Raw genomic sequence first — 19,477 nt, forward strand, 5'->3', positions numbered from 1 at the left:
TTTTTTAAAAAGACATGGACTTCTGGGCTCAAGCGATCCTCTTGGTCTCGGCCTAGAAGTAACCGGGACTACAGGTGTGCGCTACTGCACCCAACTTAGGAGGTTTTTGTTTTTGGAAATGGAGTCTCGCTCTGTCACCCAGGCTGGAGTGTCATGGTATGATCTTGGCTCACTGCCACCTCTGCCTCCGGGTTCAAGTGATTTTCTTGCCTCAGCCTCCTGAGTAGCTGGGACTACAGATGTCCACCACTGTGCCCGGCTAAATTTTGCACTTTTAATAGAGATGGGGTTTCACCATGTTGACCAGGCTTGTCTTGAACTCCTGGCCTCAACTGATCCACCTGCCTCGGCCTCCCAAAGTGTTGGGATTACAGACGTGAGCCAAAGAACCTGGCTTAGGCTTTAATTAAAAAAACAAACAAAAAAAACAAAACAAGGGAAACTTAGTACTAATTTCCTGAAATTAAAAAGTAGTCTGGGCATTCTAGAATATTGAAGGGAACTCTTTGGTAAACATAGTGTGGTGACTGAAGTAAACAGGAAGTATACTTAAATGTCTGATGTTTTCTTTCATAATCTATTTTTTCTTCGGATCTTTCCCCAGATTACCTGGTCACTGCAAACTCCAATCTAGTTATTATCACGGCAGGTGCACGCCAGAAAAAAGGAGAAACACGCCTTGATTTAGTCCAGCGAAATGTGTCCATCTTTAAATTAATAATTCCCAGTATTACCCAATACAGTCCTCACTGCAAACTGCTTATTGTTACTAATCCAGGTCAGCTTTGTTGTTTGTAAATTTTCAGCTTTTAGAATTGGGGGTACACCGTGTTAGGTTCATTATGTGGGTATTTTGCATGATGCGAAAGTTTGGGGTAAGATTAATCATGCCCCCAGGTAGTGAGCGTAGTACCTAATAGTTTTCAACCCTTGCCGCCCTCACTCCCGCCCTGTCTAGTAGTCTCCAGTGTCCGTCGTTCCCATCTTTATGTCCGTGTGTACCCGCATGTTTAGCTCCCACTTATAGGTGAGAACAATGTGGTATTTGGTTTTCTTTTCCTGTACTGATTAGCTTAGAATAGTGGCCTCCAGCTGCATCCACGTTGCTGCAAAGGACGTGATTTTGTTTCTTTATGGCTGCATAGGTCAGCTTTGTCTTCACTGTTGAGTGAAGGAGTTTTTGGGGGTGGGTTTAATAACTTTGAAGAGAAAAATAATGAGTATTAAATCATAAACTACCAATGTAATTCCAGAATCTTTCTGTTTTGTTAGTGAAGTAGGTACTTTGCACAGTTATAATCAGTAAATATACTAGGATCACTTTTAAAAAATACTAGTGTGAGGCCAGGTACAGTGGCTCATGCCTATAATCCCAGCCCTTTGGGAGCCCAAGGTGGGTGAAGTGCTTGAATTCAGGAGTTTGAGACCAGCCTGGGCAACATGACAAAACTCCATCTCTAAAACAAATGCAAAAATTATCAGGACACGGTGGTGAGCACCTGTAGTCCTAGCTACTCGGGAGGCTGAGGTGGGAGGATTGCTTTAGCCAGGGAGGTCAAGGCTGCACTCCAGCCCGGGTGACAGAGTGAGACCCCGTCTCAAAAAAACAAACAAAAAATATATATATATAAATATATATATAGTAGTGTGTATGGGAAGGTACTATGCTTAATCATATGACTTCAAGGTTTACGTGCTGTTTGTTTTCCAAATTACTGTTTGCAAAGTGAAAACAGTGCTATAGTTGACTCTCCAAAATTGTACTAGACTCCTCACTGGTGCATGTGCAAGGTGGACCAACTCAAGATAGACTTTGGTGAGAAAGTAGATTATGTGTAGTGAGGGAAAGGGAGGAATACAAAATAACTTCTAGATTTTTCCTTTGAGTAACTGAATAGATGGTAGTTCCATTTAACTGGGTTAGTAAATTTACCGATCAGGTGGGAGTCGGGGAAGTTGGAGGGGATGTTACATATAGAGGAGAAAAATCAGGGTATTTGAAAAAGTACTCAAGAGGAAATGTTAAACAGCTAGAGATTGAGTCTGGAGCATAGTAGTTTAGGGATATTGAAATTACTGTATTCTGAAATCATTTGGAACAGTTCTTCTCTGTGCAGACCGAAACTGAGTGAGTGCATGACTGTTTATTCATTTCAGTTTTGATACTGAGGAACTATTGAAATTTTGTTTCACAGTTTTATAAAATATTCACATGGCTCCAACATCAAATCAAGAACAGTAATGATTCAAGTGGTCCAGGTTCCTTCCTTGTGCCCTTTTCCCTGTAGCCTCCATCCCTTTATAGGTAACCATTTACATTTTTTATGCTTTACAGCTTTTTGTTACTACATAAATTTTTCTCCATCTTCTTTCATATTTAACTTATGAAGCTCACTCCACAGAATTTATAAATATGTTGATTACTGTGTCTTTGTGGTAAGTTTTAAAATCGGGACGTGTTAAGTCCTCTGACTGTTCTTTAAAATTATCTTGGGACAAGCGTGGTGGCTCATGCCTGTAATCCCAGGACTTTGGGAGGCGGAAGCAGGTAGATCACCTGAGGTCAGGAATTTGAGACCAGCCTGGCCAACATGGCAAAACCCTGTCTTTACTAAAATACAAAAATTAGCTGGGCATGGTGGTGTACACCTGTAATCCTAGCTACTTCAGAGGCTGAGGCAGGAGAATCGCTTGAACTTGGGAGGCAGAGGCTGCAGTGAGCTGAGATCGCACTACTGCACTCCAGCCTGGACGACAGGGCAAGACTCTGTCTCAAAAAAAAAATTATTTTGGCTTGTCTGGATCCTTAGCATTCCCATATAATTTATGAATCAGCTTGTCAATTTCTGAAATAAAACTAGCGAGGATTTTGATGGGGATTGGGGCTGATTTATTTTGGTTCTTTTATATTTGATAAGTTGTTTTTCTCTTGCTATTTCCAGTATTTTCTCTTTGGCTGTGAACAATTTGACTATGATGTGTCTAAGTGTGAATTTCTTTAAGTTTATACCACTTGGAATTAATTGAGCTTCTTGGATGTATAGATTTTACTTTTTTTGAGATGGAGTCTTGCTCTTTCACCCAGATTGGTGTGCAGTGGTGCGATCTCGGCTCACTGCAACCTCTGCCTCCCAAGTTCAAGCAATTCTGCTTCAGCCTCCCAAGTAGCTGGTATTATGGGCACTCGCCACCACTCCCAGCTAATTGTTGGTATTTTTAGGAGAGACAGGGTTTCACCATGTTGGTCAGGCTGGTCTTGAACTCCTGACCTGAAGTGATCCGCCCACCTCAGCCTTCCAAAGTGCCGGGATTACAGGTGTGAGCCACTGTGCCCAGTTTGGATGTATAGATTAATGCTTTTCTATTTGGGAAGTTTCAGCTGTTACTTCTTGGAATAATTTTTCTGCTGCTCTGTCCTCCCCTCCTGGTGCTATCATACATGCATATTGGTGTGCTTAATGGTGTCCCACAAGTTTGAGGCTCTGTTTTTTCTTTTTTAAAATAGTTTGTAGATTATCAAAAGTTCCTTTTTCATGGTATGAGATATTTATTTGTATATTTAACTGCATGCATATCTTTAGCTTTCACATAAATGTTCTTTCATACAGGCTATTGGCATAAGCATTTGTGCTTTAGAGTTTAATTCTTTAACTGAAAAAATACCAAATCCAAAATTCGGAAATGGTAGTCTGACCCTACAAGGAAGCACACTGAGAATAACAAGCTGATGATACATTATCATATTGTATAATAGTATTTGATTTTATTTTGAGACAGAGCCTCACACTGTTGCCCAGGCTGTAGGGCGGTGGTATGATCTCCACTCACTGCGATCTCCGCCTTCTGGGTTAAAGCAACTCTCCTGTCTCAGCCTCCCGAGTAGCCAGGACTACAGGCATGTGCCACCACGCCCAGCTAATGTTTTTGAATTTTTAGTAGAGATGGGGTTTCACCATGTTGGCCAGGATGGTCTCGATCTCTTGAGTTCATGATCTACCCGCCTCAGCCTCCCAAAATGCTGGTATTACAGGCGTGAGCCACTGGGCCCAGACATATTTTATATTTTCTAACACACTTTCCAGTAAGTTTTTCCACATCCTGAAATCTGACGGTATCATTTTTGAAATGAGAGCTGTGGAGAGATTCTGACCTGACTGAGAGTTGTGAAGCACCTGACAGAGCTCCGTCATTAATTTCTCTAACCACTCAGGGCACTGAAGTCTGTGGGGACAGTTAAGTTGACATTTAGTGTTTGTGTTAAATGAATCCCCAACCTACTTTGTTTTAATTTGCACCAAAAAGCCTTCATCCTCAAAGTACCATGTGACTAAGGTTATATGGTAAATTAGGAAACACGAATTAAGCATCACTTGCTTGGCAACATTAATGGGCTTACCACATTCACACTGCAGATTTTAGCAGTGTACGTTAGCAAGAGATGCTTCCCTATGCGTTATGGCAGAAGTCTGTTAAAGAATATTCATTATTATTATTTTTTTAAATAAAGACGGGTTTTCACCATGTTGGTCAGGCTGGTCTTGAACTCCTGATCTCAGGTGATCCACCTGCGTTGGCCTCCAAAGTGCTTGGATTACAGGCGTGAGCCACCACGCCCGGCCTCATTAACTAATATTTCTAATAAGCACATTCAGAGGATTTTTTCTGCATTTTATATACTGGCCTGCTTGCCATTAAGAGGTGCAAAAAATGAGGAAAAATAATCCTAATCTCAGTCTCAAATACAGCTTAGTTCTATATTTGCTTGACAGTGCACATAGTTATAGTACATGCTATCAAATATATCTTCTGTATCTATTTAAAATACTTTTTCTGATACTAGAAATGTGAAGAAAATCTTCTCCATTATTTTAGTGAGTCTGTTAAGATGGTTCACTAGGAACCATCTTTAAAATTTCAGTAAGGTGCTTCAAAAGTTAAGAGAAACAACTTCATTACTCTTCTGATACAAAAAAACAAAAACAAAAACTGGTAACTTTGAATTAATATTATTAAGCTACCAAACATTGATACCACTCAGGAAAGTTTTTCCCCTGAATGATAATATTTTTTTGAGACAGTCTGTCACCCAGGATGGAGTGCAGTGGAGCAATCTCTGCCTTCCAGGTTCAAGCAATTCTCATGCCTCGGCTTCCTGACTAGCTAGGATTACAGGCACGTGCCACCATACCTGGCTAATTTTCATATTTTTAGTACAGATGGTGTTTTACCATGTTGGTCAGGCTGGTCTTGAACTGGCGTCAAGTGATCTGCCTGCCCTGGCCTCCCAAAGTGCTGGGATTACAGACATGAACAGCCACACCTAGCCAGGTTTTTTTTTTTTTTTTTTTTTCCTGTAAAAAAAGAATTGCATCCAGATCTTAGTTCAGTTATAAATAACACACTATTGACATTACTTTAAAATAGCATTCTAGGTTACTACTGTGGAAATGTGTAGCTCAAGACATAACAAATACTAGGTATTAATTTCAAAACTATTCAGAATGAGGCTGGTCATGATGGTTCATGTCTGCAATCCCAGCACTGGGAGGCTGAGGCGGGAGGACTGCTTGAGCCCAGGAGTCCAAGACCAGCCTGGGCAAAATGGCGAAAGCCTGTCTCTACTTAAGAAAAAAAAAAATTCAAAAAGAAATCTACCCAGAATGGCTTGAGATTTTCCATTATTGATTTATGAGTATTTAAGAATGTTTACAAATTAAAAAGTTCTAATAACTAATTATTTACCTGAACTAACTGGCCAAATAGAAGTGAAAAATGGAAAATTTAGAGGGCAGTATGGTAAGGGAGGGGATGTAAAATAATACAGGAAGAGGACTGAAACAAGTGAAGATCGAAGATTTAGGAAAAGTTTAACCTTTCCTTCAACTCTATAGTCATTTAGGAAATGCGGCTGGTACCCCAGGATACAGCTGAGTTACTTGCTCTGTCTTCAGTTTACCAATTAAAACAGGCCACATTCTCAGTTCCAGACCCAGGGACTGATGGAGGGACCTCCAAACCCCTTGCATTTCAGTGGCAGTTGACAAACCTTTTTTTTTTTTTTCTGTTTTTCTTTTTGTGGAGAACAGGGTCTCACTATATTGTCTGGGCAGGTATCGATCTCCTGGGCTCAAGCTGTCCTCCCACCTCTGCCTCCCTAAAAGCTGGGATTACAGGCATGAGCCACGGTGCCCGGCCTTGACGAACCTCATAAGACCCAGCATGATGAATTGTTTTTCACTTGATAGCTTTATGTGTGAGGAAACTTAGACATTTCTACACATACTTCTGTCCATCTCAGGTATTAGAATGAATGCTTACCATTTTAAATTGTGGTATGATCAAACTGTTTCTGTATCACTTTTTTTTTTTTTTTTTTTTTTTTTGAGATGGAGTCTCAGTCTGTCGACAGGCCGGACTGCAGTGGCATGATCTCGGCTTACTGCAACCTCTGCCTCCTGGATTCAAGCGATTCTCCTGCCTCTGCCTCCTGAGTAGCTGAGCTACAGGTGTGTGCCACCATGCCCAGCTAATTTTGTTTTGTATTTTTGGTAGAGAAGGGGTTTCACCATGTTGGCCAGGGTGGTCTTGATCTCTTGACCTCGTGATCCACCTGCCTCTGCCTCCCAAAGTGCTGGGATTACAGGCGTGAGCCACTGCGCCCAGCCTCACTTCTTACCATTAATGAGTATTAAAAAGGGAACAGAAGCTCTAACTTTGTTAATAGAAATACTACATATTTAGAAAACACTATGTTCTAGACAACGAAAGACATCATTTTCATATCTTTTTTAAAGTGTCTAGTTTCTACTACTTAAGTGAATACTTAAATCTGCCATAAAAACAAGACCGAGCCTGGAGTGCAGTGGCACGATCTCGGCTCACTGCAACCTCCACCTCCTGGGTTCAAGCGATTCTCCTGCCTCTGCCTCCAGAGTAACTGTGACTACAGATGTGTGCCACCATGCCCAGCTAATTCTTTGTATTTTTAGTAGAGATGGGGTTTCACCATGTTGGCCAGGATGGTCTCAATCTCCTGACCTGGTGATCCGCCTGCCTCAGCCTCCCAAAGTGCTGGGATTACAGGCATGAGCCACTGTGGTCGGCCTTGGGGCTATATTATTATGTATAAATTTATAGTTTTATAAATATTGTTGCATTGTTTTATATATTATGTATCTTTTATACGTTAATGAGAATTATATAGATAACACATTATATATTCTCATTAATGTATAAGATATATAATATATACATATTATCTCTATCCCCACTAGTGTATAATATACATTATATACAATTATATACTAATGTTTAAAATAATTGACACTAAAATATCAGACTGTGTCAAAAATTTATCCCTTCCCTAATGGGACGAAAGCCTGATTATGTTTCCCTGCCAATTCTTTAAAAAAATTTTTTTTTTTTTAAGAGACAGAGTCGGTCTTGGTCTTGCTCTGTTGCCCAGGCTGGAGTGCAGTGGTGTAATTGTAGCTCACTGCAGGCTTGATCTCCTGAGCTGATGTGTTCCACCTGTCTCAGCCTCCCAAGGAGCTGGGACAACAGGCACATGGCACCACGCCTGGTTAATTGTTTTTCCTTTTGGAGACACAGTTTTGCTATATTGCCTAGGCTGGTCTCAAATGATTGCTGGCCTTAAGGGATCCTTCCACCTCTGCCTCCCATGGGGCTGGGGTTTATACTTGTTTTTTTTTTTTTCTGTTCCTCTTTTTTGTTGAAAATGGTTTATTCTCTGAGAAAAATTATTTGAAAGATGTGGTAAGAGACTGTAATGTTTCTTAGAATTTTCCATGGCGTGAACATTCTGTGTTTCTGCATACCAAGCTATGCAAAGTAGCAACAAAAAGGTTTTTCATTACTTCTATTTGGTAGATATTTTTAGAGTTGGGGTATAGCTGGGGTTGGATAGAGAACCATGTTTCTTGCCCCCTCCATGAAATATCAGATTGACTAGTTTTAGGTAAATCTAAAAAATGTATCCTTGTAGATGGGAACATTTCTTGATAAGAACTTGTTCTTCTTAGTGGATATCTTAACTTACGTAGCCTGGAAATTGAGTGCATTTCCCAAAAACCGTGTTATTGGAAGTGGCTGTAATCTGGACTCTGCTCGTTTTCGTTACTTTATTGGGCAAAGGCTTGGCATCCACTCTGAAAGCTGTCATGGGCTGGTCCTCGGAGAGCACGGTGACTCAAGTGGTAAGCCTGAAGCACGACTGAGCCCTGCATGTTCTCTGAAATCCGTATTTCCTATCATATAGACAATTAATGTAAAGTGGCTCCTGGGAGGGGAGAAAAGACTTTATTCCACTTTAGGCCCTTTTAGTAGTGCTTAACTTTTACCACACTTATTATTTTTAAAATAACCAACAAAAAAATGCAGATTTGAAAAATGTGACATTGACACTATAATCCTACATATGGATGGCTAAGATTATAATGCTTTTCTTAAATAGAGAACTAAGTAACATGATATAGTTTGTATTTAATTTGGGACACTCCAGAAAGGTCAGCAGTGTACTTCAAGTAGTAGGCATTCTTCAGATTAAGGGATGGGTACAACTGAAGAATATAAAAGGAAAGAGAAAGAGTGCTGTGGTAATAGCAGTCCTTTCCCCTCCCTCAATGTCTCTGGCTAAAAACTTTTGAAATCTATTTAATGTAAACCTTGACTATGGAAAAAGACTTAAAGGGAGAAAAATTAAAACTTCCTAGTGGAAAGTTTAAAACTGCAACTTTCTTATTTGGAGAATCTTTGCCAAGATGATAGAATTGTGGATCCCATCTCTGGAGATCTGGATTTAGAATATCTGGAGTGGGGCTCAGATATTTTGAACATTCCTAGTTGAAAACCACTCAGGGCAATTATAACAATTTTGCTAACGTCAAAAACCAAAACCCTGCTAATACCATATAAGAAGCGGATTTTCGGGTATCTCTTTCTTAGTTCCTGTGTGGAGTGGTGTGAACATTGCTGGTGTCCCTCTGAAGGATCTGAACCCAGATATAGGAACTGATAAAGATCCTGAGCAGTGGGAAAATGTCCACAAACAAGTGGTTTCCAGGTAAGATGTTATTTTTACATTTTCAGTACTTTAGAGTTGTGAGCTTGAACTCTGCTATCAGGCTGAGATGATTCCCTTAAGTATATGTTGTTGTATTTCCCATACTTTTATTTACACTTCTACTTTTTGTGTGATCATATTCACGAGATTGTAAGTTCTTCAGCAGTCAGGGACTGACTCTGTTGTTCATTCCCGAGCCTAACCCGGTATCGAGCACATGGTGTAGGGGCTCACTTGGTGACTGACAATATATTTTTTTGAACACTTGCTAGCGTTTACTATCGGTGGTGGAATTGATTCCATACTAATTTCTGCATCTCTGTACTTGTAACTCTCATGTTTACTTTCACCACTGTGGCTGGGCATGATAGTTCATGCTTGTAATCTCAGCAGTTTGGGAAGCTGACGTGAGGGGATCACTTGAGCCAGGAGTATGAGACCACCCTCGGCCACATAGGGAGACCCCATCTCTACAAAATATATAAAAAATTAGCTGAGCATATGGTGGCCTGCTTGAGCCCAGAAGGTTGAGGCTGCAGCAATCCCTGTTTGCGCCACTACACTCCAGCTGAGACCCTCCCTCAAAAATGCATACATACAGTCAGGCATGGTGGCTTATGCCTGTAATCCCAGCAATTTGGGAGACCAGGGTGGGCAGATCACTTGAGGTCAGGAGTTCGAGACCAGCCTGGCCAACATGGTGAAAATCCATCTCTACTAAAAATACAAAAATTAGCCATGCATGGTGGTGCACGCTTGTAATCCCAGCTACTTGGAAGGCTGAGGCGGGAAGATCACTTAAACCCAGGAGGTACAGGTTGCAGTGAGCCAAGGTTGCACCATTGCACTCTAACCTGAGTGACAGAGCAAGACTTTAAAAAAAAAAAAAAAAAAAAAACATACTACAAGAAATTTCTAGGAGAAATTGATGATGGAGTCATTACAGTTTTATGGCACTGTCAGATAGGTTGCTGCAAAATAGAAGTTCAATGACAAGTGTTTCTTCTAAACTAACTTCTTACATTTACGGTTTCTTCTAACTACAGTGGCTATGAGATGCTCAAAATGAAAGGTTATACTTCTTGGGGCATTAGCCTATCTGTTGCTGATTTAACAGAAAGTATTTTGAAGAATCTTAGGAGAGTGCATCCAGTTTCTACCCTAAGTAAGGTAGGACATTCATGTTTGAAAAATCATTAACTTCAACATAAAATAGGGGTAAAGAACATTTTTGAGGGGCTCTAGTTTTGAGTTTGATCTCGTGGAAGCACCTCTCTTACTGATGTCTGTTCTTTGCTGCTGAAGAGCAGGGGAGACTGTGGAAAGAACCTATCTTTGTAGACCTTTGTCCTGGTCTAGTGTGACATTTCTTATTACATTTATTAGATAAAAGTAAGTGTTTTTGCATCTTTATTAACTGAGTGAACTGACTCTACCAGTATCTAGAAACACTGGGAACCATTGTGAGCAGGCCTTGGTACCTTTGGAGTTGTTCTTACAGTTTCAATTATGTCCAATGAAGAGCTCTAGGAAAGCAGCACTAAACACAAAACAATTAGCAGTTAGTCTCCTGGGGAAAGGGGAGTTGGGGCATGGGTAAGAGCCCTCTGGTAGTCTCAGTGGGAGAGGTTATAAAACAAAACAGATGTAAATCATTGGAAATAAGATCATAGGAATTTTGAAGTGGTCCCCTGACAGGAAGTGGTATGGGGTAAGGAGATGAGGAAAGAAGGGTGGGCCCCAGCAAACATGGCAGGAAGCGGGGGCCTATGCGGAGAGATGGTGGATGAAACTGAACAATAAATATGTCTAATCATGTTTTAAATTATTGTCTTGGTACTGTGCCAGTTCATACTACCCATCTGTTACCCATCCACCTTGCAACTGTTGCTTTTCATACTGCAGACCTTTGTTAAAAGTTAAAATAAAAATAATTTTAGGTCTTTACTTTCAGGGCTTCTATGGAATAAGTGAAGAAATATTCCTTAGTGTCCCATGTATCCTGGGAGAGAATGGTATCGCAGACCTTATAAAAGTAAAACTGACACTTGAAGAGGAGGCCTGCTTGCAAAAGAGTGCAGAAATACTTTGGGAAATTCAGAAGGAGCTCAAGCTTTAAAGTTGCTTAAAGCTACCATTCTGTAGATTGAAGATGAAATAGTCGTTATGGAATTGTATATGTCAAACTTTCAAATAAATTTGAATTCTAAAAGTTGGAAAAATAGAGGAAAGTGATCTATTTAGTGTAGCCTTCCAGCTTTTTTCTTTTTTTTGGGTCTAATTCTGTCACCCAGGCTGGAGTGGCACTATCACAGCGCACCACAACCTCAACCTCCCAAGCTCAGGTGAGCCTCCCACCTCAGCCTCCAGAGTAGGTGGGACCACATGCATCTGCCTCTATCCCTAGCTAATTTTTTTTTTTTTGTAGAGATGGGGTTTTGCCATGTTGTCCACGCTGGTTTGAACTTCCAAAGTGCTGTGATTACAGGGGTGAGCCACTGGGCCTGGCCTTAGCTCTTTTAGTATCCAGATAATGGATGACACTTTAAGTGATGGCATGAAAGATGTTTTTGGTATCTCTCAGTACTTGCCCTGTCTGTATATATAATTGCCATCTGGTCCAAAATAATGTGTTTACTGTGTTATAGAAATCCTGATTCATCAGGTGATAGTAATTCTTCTTAGAATGGCTTAATACCTATGTCCATTTATATGCTACTTAATAAAAGCTGTAACTTTCTCTACAATGTAAAAATAAAAGTATACACACACACACACAAAGTAATCTCAATGTTCCTAACACTAGATAAAATCTTGATTTGACCTTGCTGGTTTTTATTCTGATAACTTTTATGAGTGCATTTTAATTTTTCCAGAAAAGATCTTAAGCTGTAAACGCCTTGGTGACAACAAATTGGTCATTCTTCTCTTGGGAGTAGAGTGGGCTGCCTAATTAACATCCCAGATAGAAACACACTTTTTTTCCTCTTTTCTTTGTAACCTCATGAACCTTCTAGCACTCTCATTTTGATGGAGAACATTCTGTTCTAGATGAGCACTGCAGGACATACAGCAGCTATATAGTTCAGTGGGTGGTTGCAAACTTGGCTACAGAATCACCATGAAGACTAAACTTTAAATGACAAAAGCAGGGAGGTAATGGTACACTGGGTCTTTCCCTTTAATCCTAGTTAAAGTTATCAGGTATATAGTTTGGATCTGTCACTCTGTTCCTTTTTGATGAAAAGTTATGGTTCAGTGAGGCCTAGAAAGGAAACAAACTTAGAGTTGGTGGAGTATTACCCTTGGAACTTTCACAGATAAGTTACTCAAACCCTTCAATTTCAAATATTTCAAAATTTAGATTTCTATTTGGTATATTCCCCATATTCACTTTATATGCTGTAGAATAATTTTAAGATGGATTTTATGCTGTTTGCTAAATGAAAAGTTGGGCTTATTAAGGTTTCATGGATCTTTCCTAAAGTGCAATAAAGGAGAGAAAAATTATGCAACAAATTTTATTTAGCAGTCCCAACATTCAGCACAAAAAGTTTACAGAGGATAGAAAGTGCATTAATAAAAGCCAGTCTTTACCAAAGAAAACAGAAAATATATTATTGATTCAAAATATTTTACACTTGAATGATAAACTGCAATAACTTATTCTGGGCACCTACTGATAAGAGAAAGGAAGAGAAGAAAGAAGAGCTCGACCTCCAGCTGGTATCAGAGAAGTCAGTAGAGGTCACTGAGACCGGCAGTCTTTCTTGCTTTTTGCATTAATGCCCTCAGCTGGAACTGTTTACGGGACAGAAGACGTACATGCTGGGAGGGGGAAAAAGTTTCAATAGTTTAGAATGGCTTTGATTCAGGCCCAAGCATAAAGTATCAGACAATTTGTAACCTAGATGGGATCTAAGAACCCTAACTCATGACCTGTCAACCTTTGGAATGAATACCTCATTACGTGTGGCTTTTAAACTTTATATAATAAAGGCTTACTCAACAGGGAAAGCATTACATTGAAGGATTATGGCTCAGGAGTTTGACCTACACTTTGAGACAACCAATATGCCAGGGAAACTTGTACTGTGATGCTAATAAAAGTTACCAAAAAATGTGGGTAAGTATGGCTGGCCCCACTTGGCTAAAAGAAGGGAAAGGGCAAACCTTTGAGAAGCATTAGGGTTGGCTTTTCTCCCTAGTCTGGTGGCAAGCAGACAGCATCTCTCTCTTGCCTCTCTGTGTACATCTTTTCCTAAGCCACGCCACCTATGCAAGAGATTGCACAGAAAGTCCTCTTTTGGGTTTCTGATTTGTATCCAACCATTCATATGGTTGCACCAGTTCTGAGGCACATAGTTTGGCCATTCCTCCACAGTGAGAGGAGACAGGCAAGATCAGCACATGACCTGACCAGGCTCCAGCTGCAGCTGGATCAAATATCCCAAGGGTGGCTGTTATTATCCCTAAAACCACGTTCTCCATGACCAAAGAGACAGCAGTAGCCAAACTTGGCTTCCTAGGTTTTCTTCTGTACAACAGCATTAAACTTGAGGCAACTTTCATTCAAGAGGGCTTGAAAGGGCAGCCCAATACTGCGAAGGGCCGTTTGATGTGGGAAAACTGGTCTAAAGTTATATAACTAAGAAAATTAACAGATAAAAATGTAAGTGGCACAATCGGTGATCTCAATTTAGGTGGTATGACCTCAAAAAACCAATGGAAATCTGATCGTGCCTCCTGATCCACCCAGGCACAGAATAATTACACTCATTTTTTTTTTGAGACAGTCTTGCTCTGTCACCCAGGCTGGAGTGCAATGATGCAATCTCAGCTCACTGCAATCTCCGCTTCTCAGGTTCAAGTGATTCACCTGCCTCAGCCTCCAGAGTAGTTGGGATTACAGGTGCCCACCACCACACCTGGCTAATTTTTATATTTTTAGTAGAGACGGGGCTTTGCCATGCTGGTCTCAAACTCCTGACCTCAGGAGATCTGCCCATCTCAGCCTCCCAAAGTGCTGGGATTATAGGCGTGAGCCACCATGCCTGGCCAATTACACTCATCTTAATGCTGCTGCCTGGTGGGTACAGAACTGCAGCCACTAGCCTACTTTTCTTCCCCTGGTCAGACCAATCCTCAGTACTCTGTAGGTAAAAAGATGGTGAAAAACCCTACATCTCATTTACTGTCTTTTGGGAAGATACAGAATCTTAATCCACACTACAGAGAAACTCTTAGTTTGTGATTTGCAAGATCAGTGCCTCTACAACCCAAGTTAAATATTGCAAAGTAAAATGAAGACATACCTTCAGGAAGACATCCAGGTCTATCACTCCCCTCCTCAAAGCTTCTCCCAAGTAAAAGATGGTGTCTTCAATAGCGTTTTCCTCTGCATACAGATTCAGGATCTGTTTGTATAAGGGAGCTGTGGGAATGATAACTTCATCGATATCATTGTTTTCAGACTGATTTTCCATTTTCTCCAGAGCCGAACTGAGTTCTTCATCCTTCTTTTTCAAAAGTTCTATGTTTTTATCAACCTCAGCCTGAAAACACAACAGTCCAAGCGTTATTAATTGTACATAATGATCCACTTGTCAGACATCTACAACACTTCACAGGAAAAGACAGACTAATAGGCCGGGAGCGGTGGCTCAAGCCTGTAATCCCAGCACTTTGGGAGGCCGAGGCGGGTGGATCACGAGGTCAAGAGATCGAGACCATCCTGGTCAACATGGTGAAACCCCGTCTCTACTAAAAATACAAAAAAAAAATTAGCTGGGCATGGTGGCACGTGCCTGTAGTCCCAGCTGCTCGGGAGGCTGAGGCAGGAGAATTGCCTGAACCCGGGAGGCGGAGGTTGCAGTGAGCCGAGATCGCGCCATTGCACTCCAGCCTGGGTAACAAGAGTGAAACTCTGTCTCAAAAAAAAAAAAAAAAAGACAGACTAATAACCATGTTTAAACAACTCATGGATGAGAATAACATTTCAAATAACACTGTGGTCAAAGGTAGAGGAAAAGATGTGATCTACTATCCTGAATGAAATACAGTAGTGATGGAGATATCCTGAGCTGAGAGCACTTCCAGTGACAGTAACAAGCTTGTCACTCGTCAGTATCACAAATGATACTGCAAACTAAACCATCAGACAAGATACTTTCCAGCAGGAGGTTCCTTTACATAGAAAATCAAAAGGGGTTTTCCTTCCCCACAAGTGGGCATCTGCCATAGGAGAGTAACTTTCCCCTGTCTATGAAGTGGATTCAATGCAGAAGCCCAAATGTCTGCATTCTAATCACAAAGTATCGCATGCAGGTGGCAATTGTAGGCGCTGAGTTATATTGCTGTCACTTTCCTGAATTCTAAAAATTGGCTACTTTTGAAGCTCACTTTACAATCTAGAACCACTCTGTAAGGCTAATGTGTACATACAAATCATTTTCCACAAAGCCCTCAACTTTCTAAGAATTCTTTACTCTTACATCAGAAAAGCACATTTAGTTAAATAAATTCTCCCTCATGGGGATGAAAATGAGAGTGAAGCTGGCACTTCAATTATGCTGATGCCTTCACTTTATCATTATTAAGCAAAGCCATGGGGCTGACTTACACATGGATTCTCCAAGGCACAGGTGTCTGCTATAAATATGAGAAACCTTAGAGAGCTGAAGGATGCATATGCTACGTTTACATGTAGCTCTTTAGCCAACCAAATATTTCTGGATTATTAAGAAAGTTCCCTAAAGATACTTTTAAAAATGGCTCACATAATCTTTGGAAACAATAAAATAATACTGTCCTTTTAAGTCTGCACCTAAGATCTGCAGATCTTTATCATGGCTTAGAACTCTCTAAATTTATTTCCTGGTAACTGGCAACATCAAGCACTCAAACAGCCCTCCTTTGGGTTAAAACATCATTTCCTAGGGGAAAGGTATGATATGGTTTGGCTGTGTTCTCACTCAAATCTCAACTTGAACTGTATCTCCCAGAAAGGGACCTGTGTGTGTAGGGCAGGTAATTGAATCACGGGGGCTAGTCTTTCCTGTGCTGTTCCTGTGATACTGTATAAGTCTCACAAGATCTGATGGGTTTATCAGGGGTTTCTGCTTTTGCTTCCTCCTCATTTTCTCTTGCTGCCACCATGTAAGATGTGCCTTTTGGCTGGGTGCAGTGGCTTATGCCTGTAATCCCAGTACTTTGGGAGGCCAAGGTAGGTGGATCACCTGAGGTCAGTAGTTTGAGACCAGCCTGGCCAACACAGTGAAACCCTGTCTCTAATGAAAATACAAAAATTAGCTGATGTGGTGTTGGGTGTTTGTAATCCCAGCTACTCAGGAGTCTGAGGCAGGAGAATCGCTTGAACCCAGTGGGCAGAGATTGCAGTGAGCTGAGATCATGCCACTTCACTCTAGCCTGGGCAAAAGAGTGAGACTGTCTCCAAAAAAAAGAAAGTAAAAAAGTAAGTTTTCTAACATTTAGACTTATCAAAAAAAAAAAAAAAAAGAATGCCTTTTGCCTCCCACCATGATTCTGAGGCCTACCCAGCCATGTGGAACTGTAGGTCCAATTAAACCTCTTTGTCTTCCCAGTCTCAGATATGTCTTTGTCAGCAGCGTGAGAACGGACTAACAAGGTGCAAACAAAATGCTCTAAATATGATTCCCCTCCCAACTAAAGACCAAATGTCAAACACAGTCTCCACTGTAAACAAAGCTATAAAAAAAAAAATTACCTTCAAATATCTAAAGATGCCTATAATTTTCTGAACAACTACTATGCCCACAACATCCAGGGTACATATAGAACACTTTGCCATGGCTACAATTCAATCCAAAATTTTTTTTTTTTTTTTGAGTCGGAGTTTCACTCTTGTTACCCAGGCTGGAGTGCAATGGCGTGATCTCGGCTCATCGCAACCTCCGCCTCCTGGGTTCAGGCAATTCTCCTGCCTCAACCTCCTGAGTAGCTGGGATTACAGGCACGCGCCACCATGCCCAGCTAATTTTTTGTATTTTTAGCAGAGACGGGGTTTCACCATGTTGACCAGGATGGTCTCGATCTCTTGACCTCGTGATCCACCCACCTCGGCCTCCCAAAGTGCTGGGATTACAGGCTTGAGCCACCGCGCCCGGCCCAATCCAAAAATTTTAAGTCTTTAAAGTTACTTACTACTTCTTGATCTAAACGGGTAACCATCTCTTCCAGTTTCTGGTGACCCTTTTTCAGGTCTTCCTCTGTTCGTTTCAAGGCATTCAGCTCTGCCTGGGCACGATCCATTTCTTCCTTCATCCGCCATCTCAGTTTGTCACTGACCGCTGAGATGAGAGAGGCTCGAATGGTGTCCTCGCTGATTGTGCCGTCCCTACTGGGACCTGCAGGAAACAGAAGCAGAGACACTTGCTTACTTCCCAAGTTCCTTCTATTCCTCACACAGGAACCTTCAGAAAAGGGGGCACTATGAACCCACACTTTCAAAATGTGAGGAAAGAAAAAAATTATGTTACCAGTTTCATCAGAAACAATGTAAAAATCTGAGTTGATTCAGAAATTCTTGCCCTGCAAGAGATAACTATTAATCCATGTTAAACCCAGTTTCCCTATTCATAGCCCAAACAATTAGCTATCTTCTCAGTGAGACAGAGGCTATGTTCCTACCAATTACAATTATTCTTAAATCACCAACAAATGGGACAATAATTTGTACCCAGGAAAAACATTTGATGCAGGCCAAGTCTAACATGACGCTTCACTGCTACGTTGAAGGAAACAGGTGCCCACTGTAGCAACCAATGAGAGGACTAAGAATGGGCAGTTTCCCTAAATGAATGTACAGGCTAATAAGGCTCCCTTCTGTAAGACTTTTATTCCTTCACCCGTCTTTACAGAACAGATGAACAAAAAAGAATGACATTCAAAAAATTCAACAGTTGATAAACTGTTTATTCCTAGATTACTATTCTATTCCAAATGTCCCTTCCTAATCAGTGTATTATATAATTTCCATGCATACTTCAGATCAAATAAACATCCCCTGGATATTTTCTTAAAAAAGGTCCCCTTTTTAATATACTGAGTATTCTTTATGACTATCAATGTTCTTCTGTTATTGTCCTAAATTAGCAAATGTGTAAGTGGCAGTTTGACTTAATTATGTTTGATTATAAAATACTATGTGAGGATACAAGTATATTTAATTTTAATTGCCTTTATTCTTTTTTTTTTTGAGATGGAGTCTTGTTCTGTCACCCAGGCTGGAATGCAGTGGCACTATCTTGGGTCACTGCAACCTCTGCCTTCCAGGTTCAAGCAATTCTCCTGCCTCAGCCTCCCAGGTATCTGTGGTTACAGGTACACACCATGATGCCCGGCTAATTTTTGTATTTTTAGTAGAGGTAGGGTTTCACCATGTTGTCCAGACTGGTCTCGAACTCCTGACCTCAAATGATCCACCCGCCTCGCCTCCCAAAGTGCTGGGATTATAGGCTTGAGCCACTGTGCCTGGCCTTAATTCCTTCTTAACTCCTGAAGTTCTCTTTACCAACTTCCCACAAAGGCAAAAATCTTCAACACATCTCCGACTGAAACCATTACTGGGAGCCTCCCACTCTTTTCTCCCTCTTTCTTTTAGAACAAGAATCCTAATCCCTTTATTTACATGCCCGACTCCTCACTGTTCAAAAGTGCAAACTTCCCTTTCCCAGCAAGACAGCTTGCTTTCCTCCAGATCCTTTCGAAGGACGAGATGCTTTTAAGCTTGTACCTACTTCTCTTTCTAATTCCAATGAGTCTAAGTGCAACAACTACCTTTTCTATTATGCCTTTGTTCTTATTCTCTGGTTAAGCTCTGCTCTTAGCTAAGTTAAGGCCCATTTATTCACTTCTCTTACGAGCCCCAAACCTTGGGTCATCTTTGAAACCCTATTCTTTCTGGTGTTTACATCCTCTGAGGTCAAGTCAAGTCTTAGCCAACATTACTCTCTATGCACATTCTCAATGGGAGTGATATCCCCCAACAAGAAGGTGAAAATTGGTTCAAGGTGGAATAAAAAGTCTAGTTCTTCTTATGTATAAAGCAGAGATATCCATACTGTACATAAACAGATATACAGTATAATCTGTGGCATTAACATTTGTCGGTAAACAGATATACAGTATAATCTGTGGTATTAACATTTGTTGGGGGTGCAAATTACTAGGGGAAAAAAGTCTAAAAAGTCTCCCTAGGAGGGTGATAATAATAAAAAAAAAGGTTAGGAAACACTGCTGAACCTATCTGCGATCTTGTTTTTCAACTAGATGTTTTGTAGATATTGTAAAGTTCTGCTTGCTGGCCTTGTCACCACCATCCCAATTTTTTTTTTTTTTTTTTTTTTTTTTTTT

General features: G+C 40.7%; 2 protein-coding genes across 2 annotated transcripts in view; one reads left to right on the plus strand and one right to left on the minus strand.

Moving 5' to 3' along the window:
- The window catches only part of LDHAL6A (lactate dehydrogenase A like 6A), a 22,147-nt gene extending 10,691 nt beyond the window's left edge, over positions 1-11,456 (plus strand). Inside the window, exons 3-7 of the mRNA XM_017525875.2 lie at positions 605-778; positions 8,043-8,216; positions 8,965-9,082; positions 10,129-10,252; positions 11,037-11,456. Of these exons, the coding sequence (XP_017381364.2) occupies positions 605-778; positions 8,043-8,216; positions 8,965-9,082; positions 10,129-10,252; positions 11,037-11,201 (755 nt within the window). The 3' untranslated portion in view covers positions 11,202-11,456. The remainder of the gene's footprint in view (positions 1-604; positions 779-8,042; positions 8,217-8,964; positions 9,083-10,128; positions 10,253-11,036) is intronic.
- Positions 11,457-12,589: 1,133 nt separating this feature from the next.
- The window catches only part of TSG101 (tumor susceptibility 101), a 57,226-nt gene continuing 50,338 nt past the window's right edge, over positions 12,590-19,477 (minus strand). The window contains exons 8-10 of the mRNA XM_017525872.1: positions 17,267-17,469; positions 14,398-14,637; positions 12,590-12,910 (exon numbers count right to left, since the gene is read on the minus strand). Coding sequence (XP_017381361.1) covers positions 12,821-12,910; positions 14,398-14,637; positions 17,267-17,469 — 533 coding nt within the window. The 3' untranslated portion in view covers positions 12,590-12,820. The remainder of the gene's footprint in view (positions 12,911-14,397; positions 14,638-17,266; positions 17,470-19,477) is intronic.

This window comes from Cebus imitator, unplaced genomic scaffold (genome assembly GCF_001604975.1).
Source record: "Cebus imitator isolate Cc_AM_T3 unplaced genomic scaffold, Cebus_imitator-1.0 Scaffold39, whole genome shotgun sequence".
NCBI classification, from domain to species: domain Eukaryota; kingdom Metazoa; phylum Chordata; class Mammalia; order Primates; family Cebidae; genus Cebus; species Cebus imitator.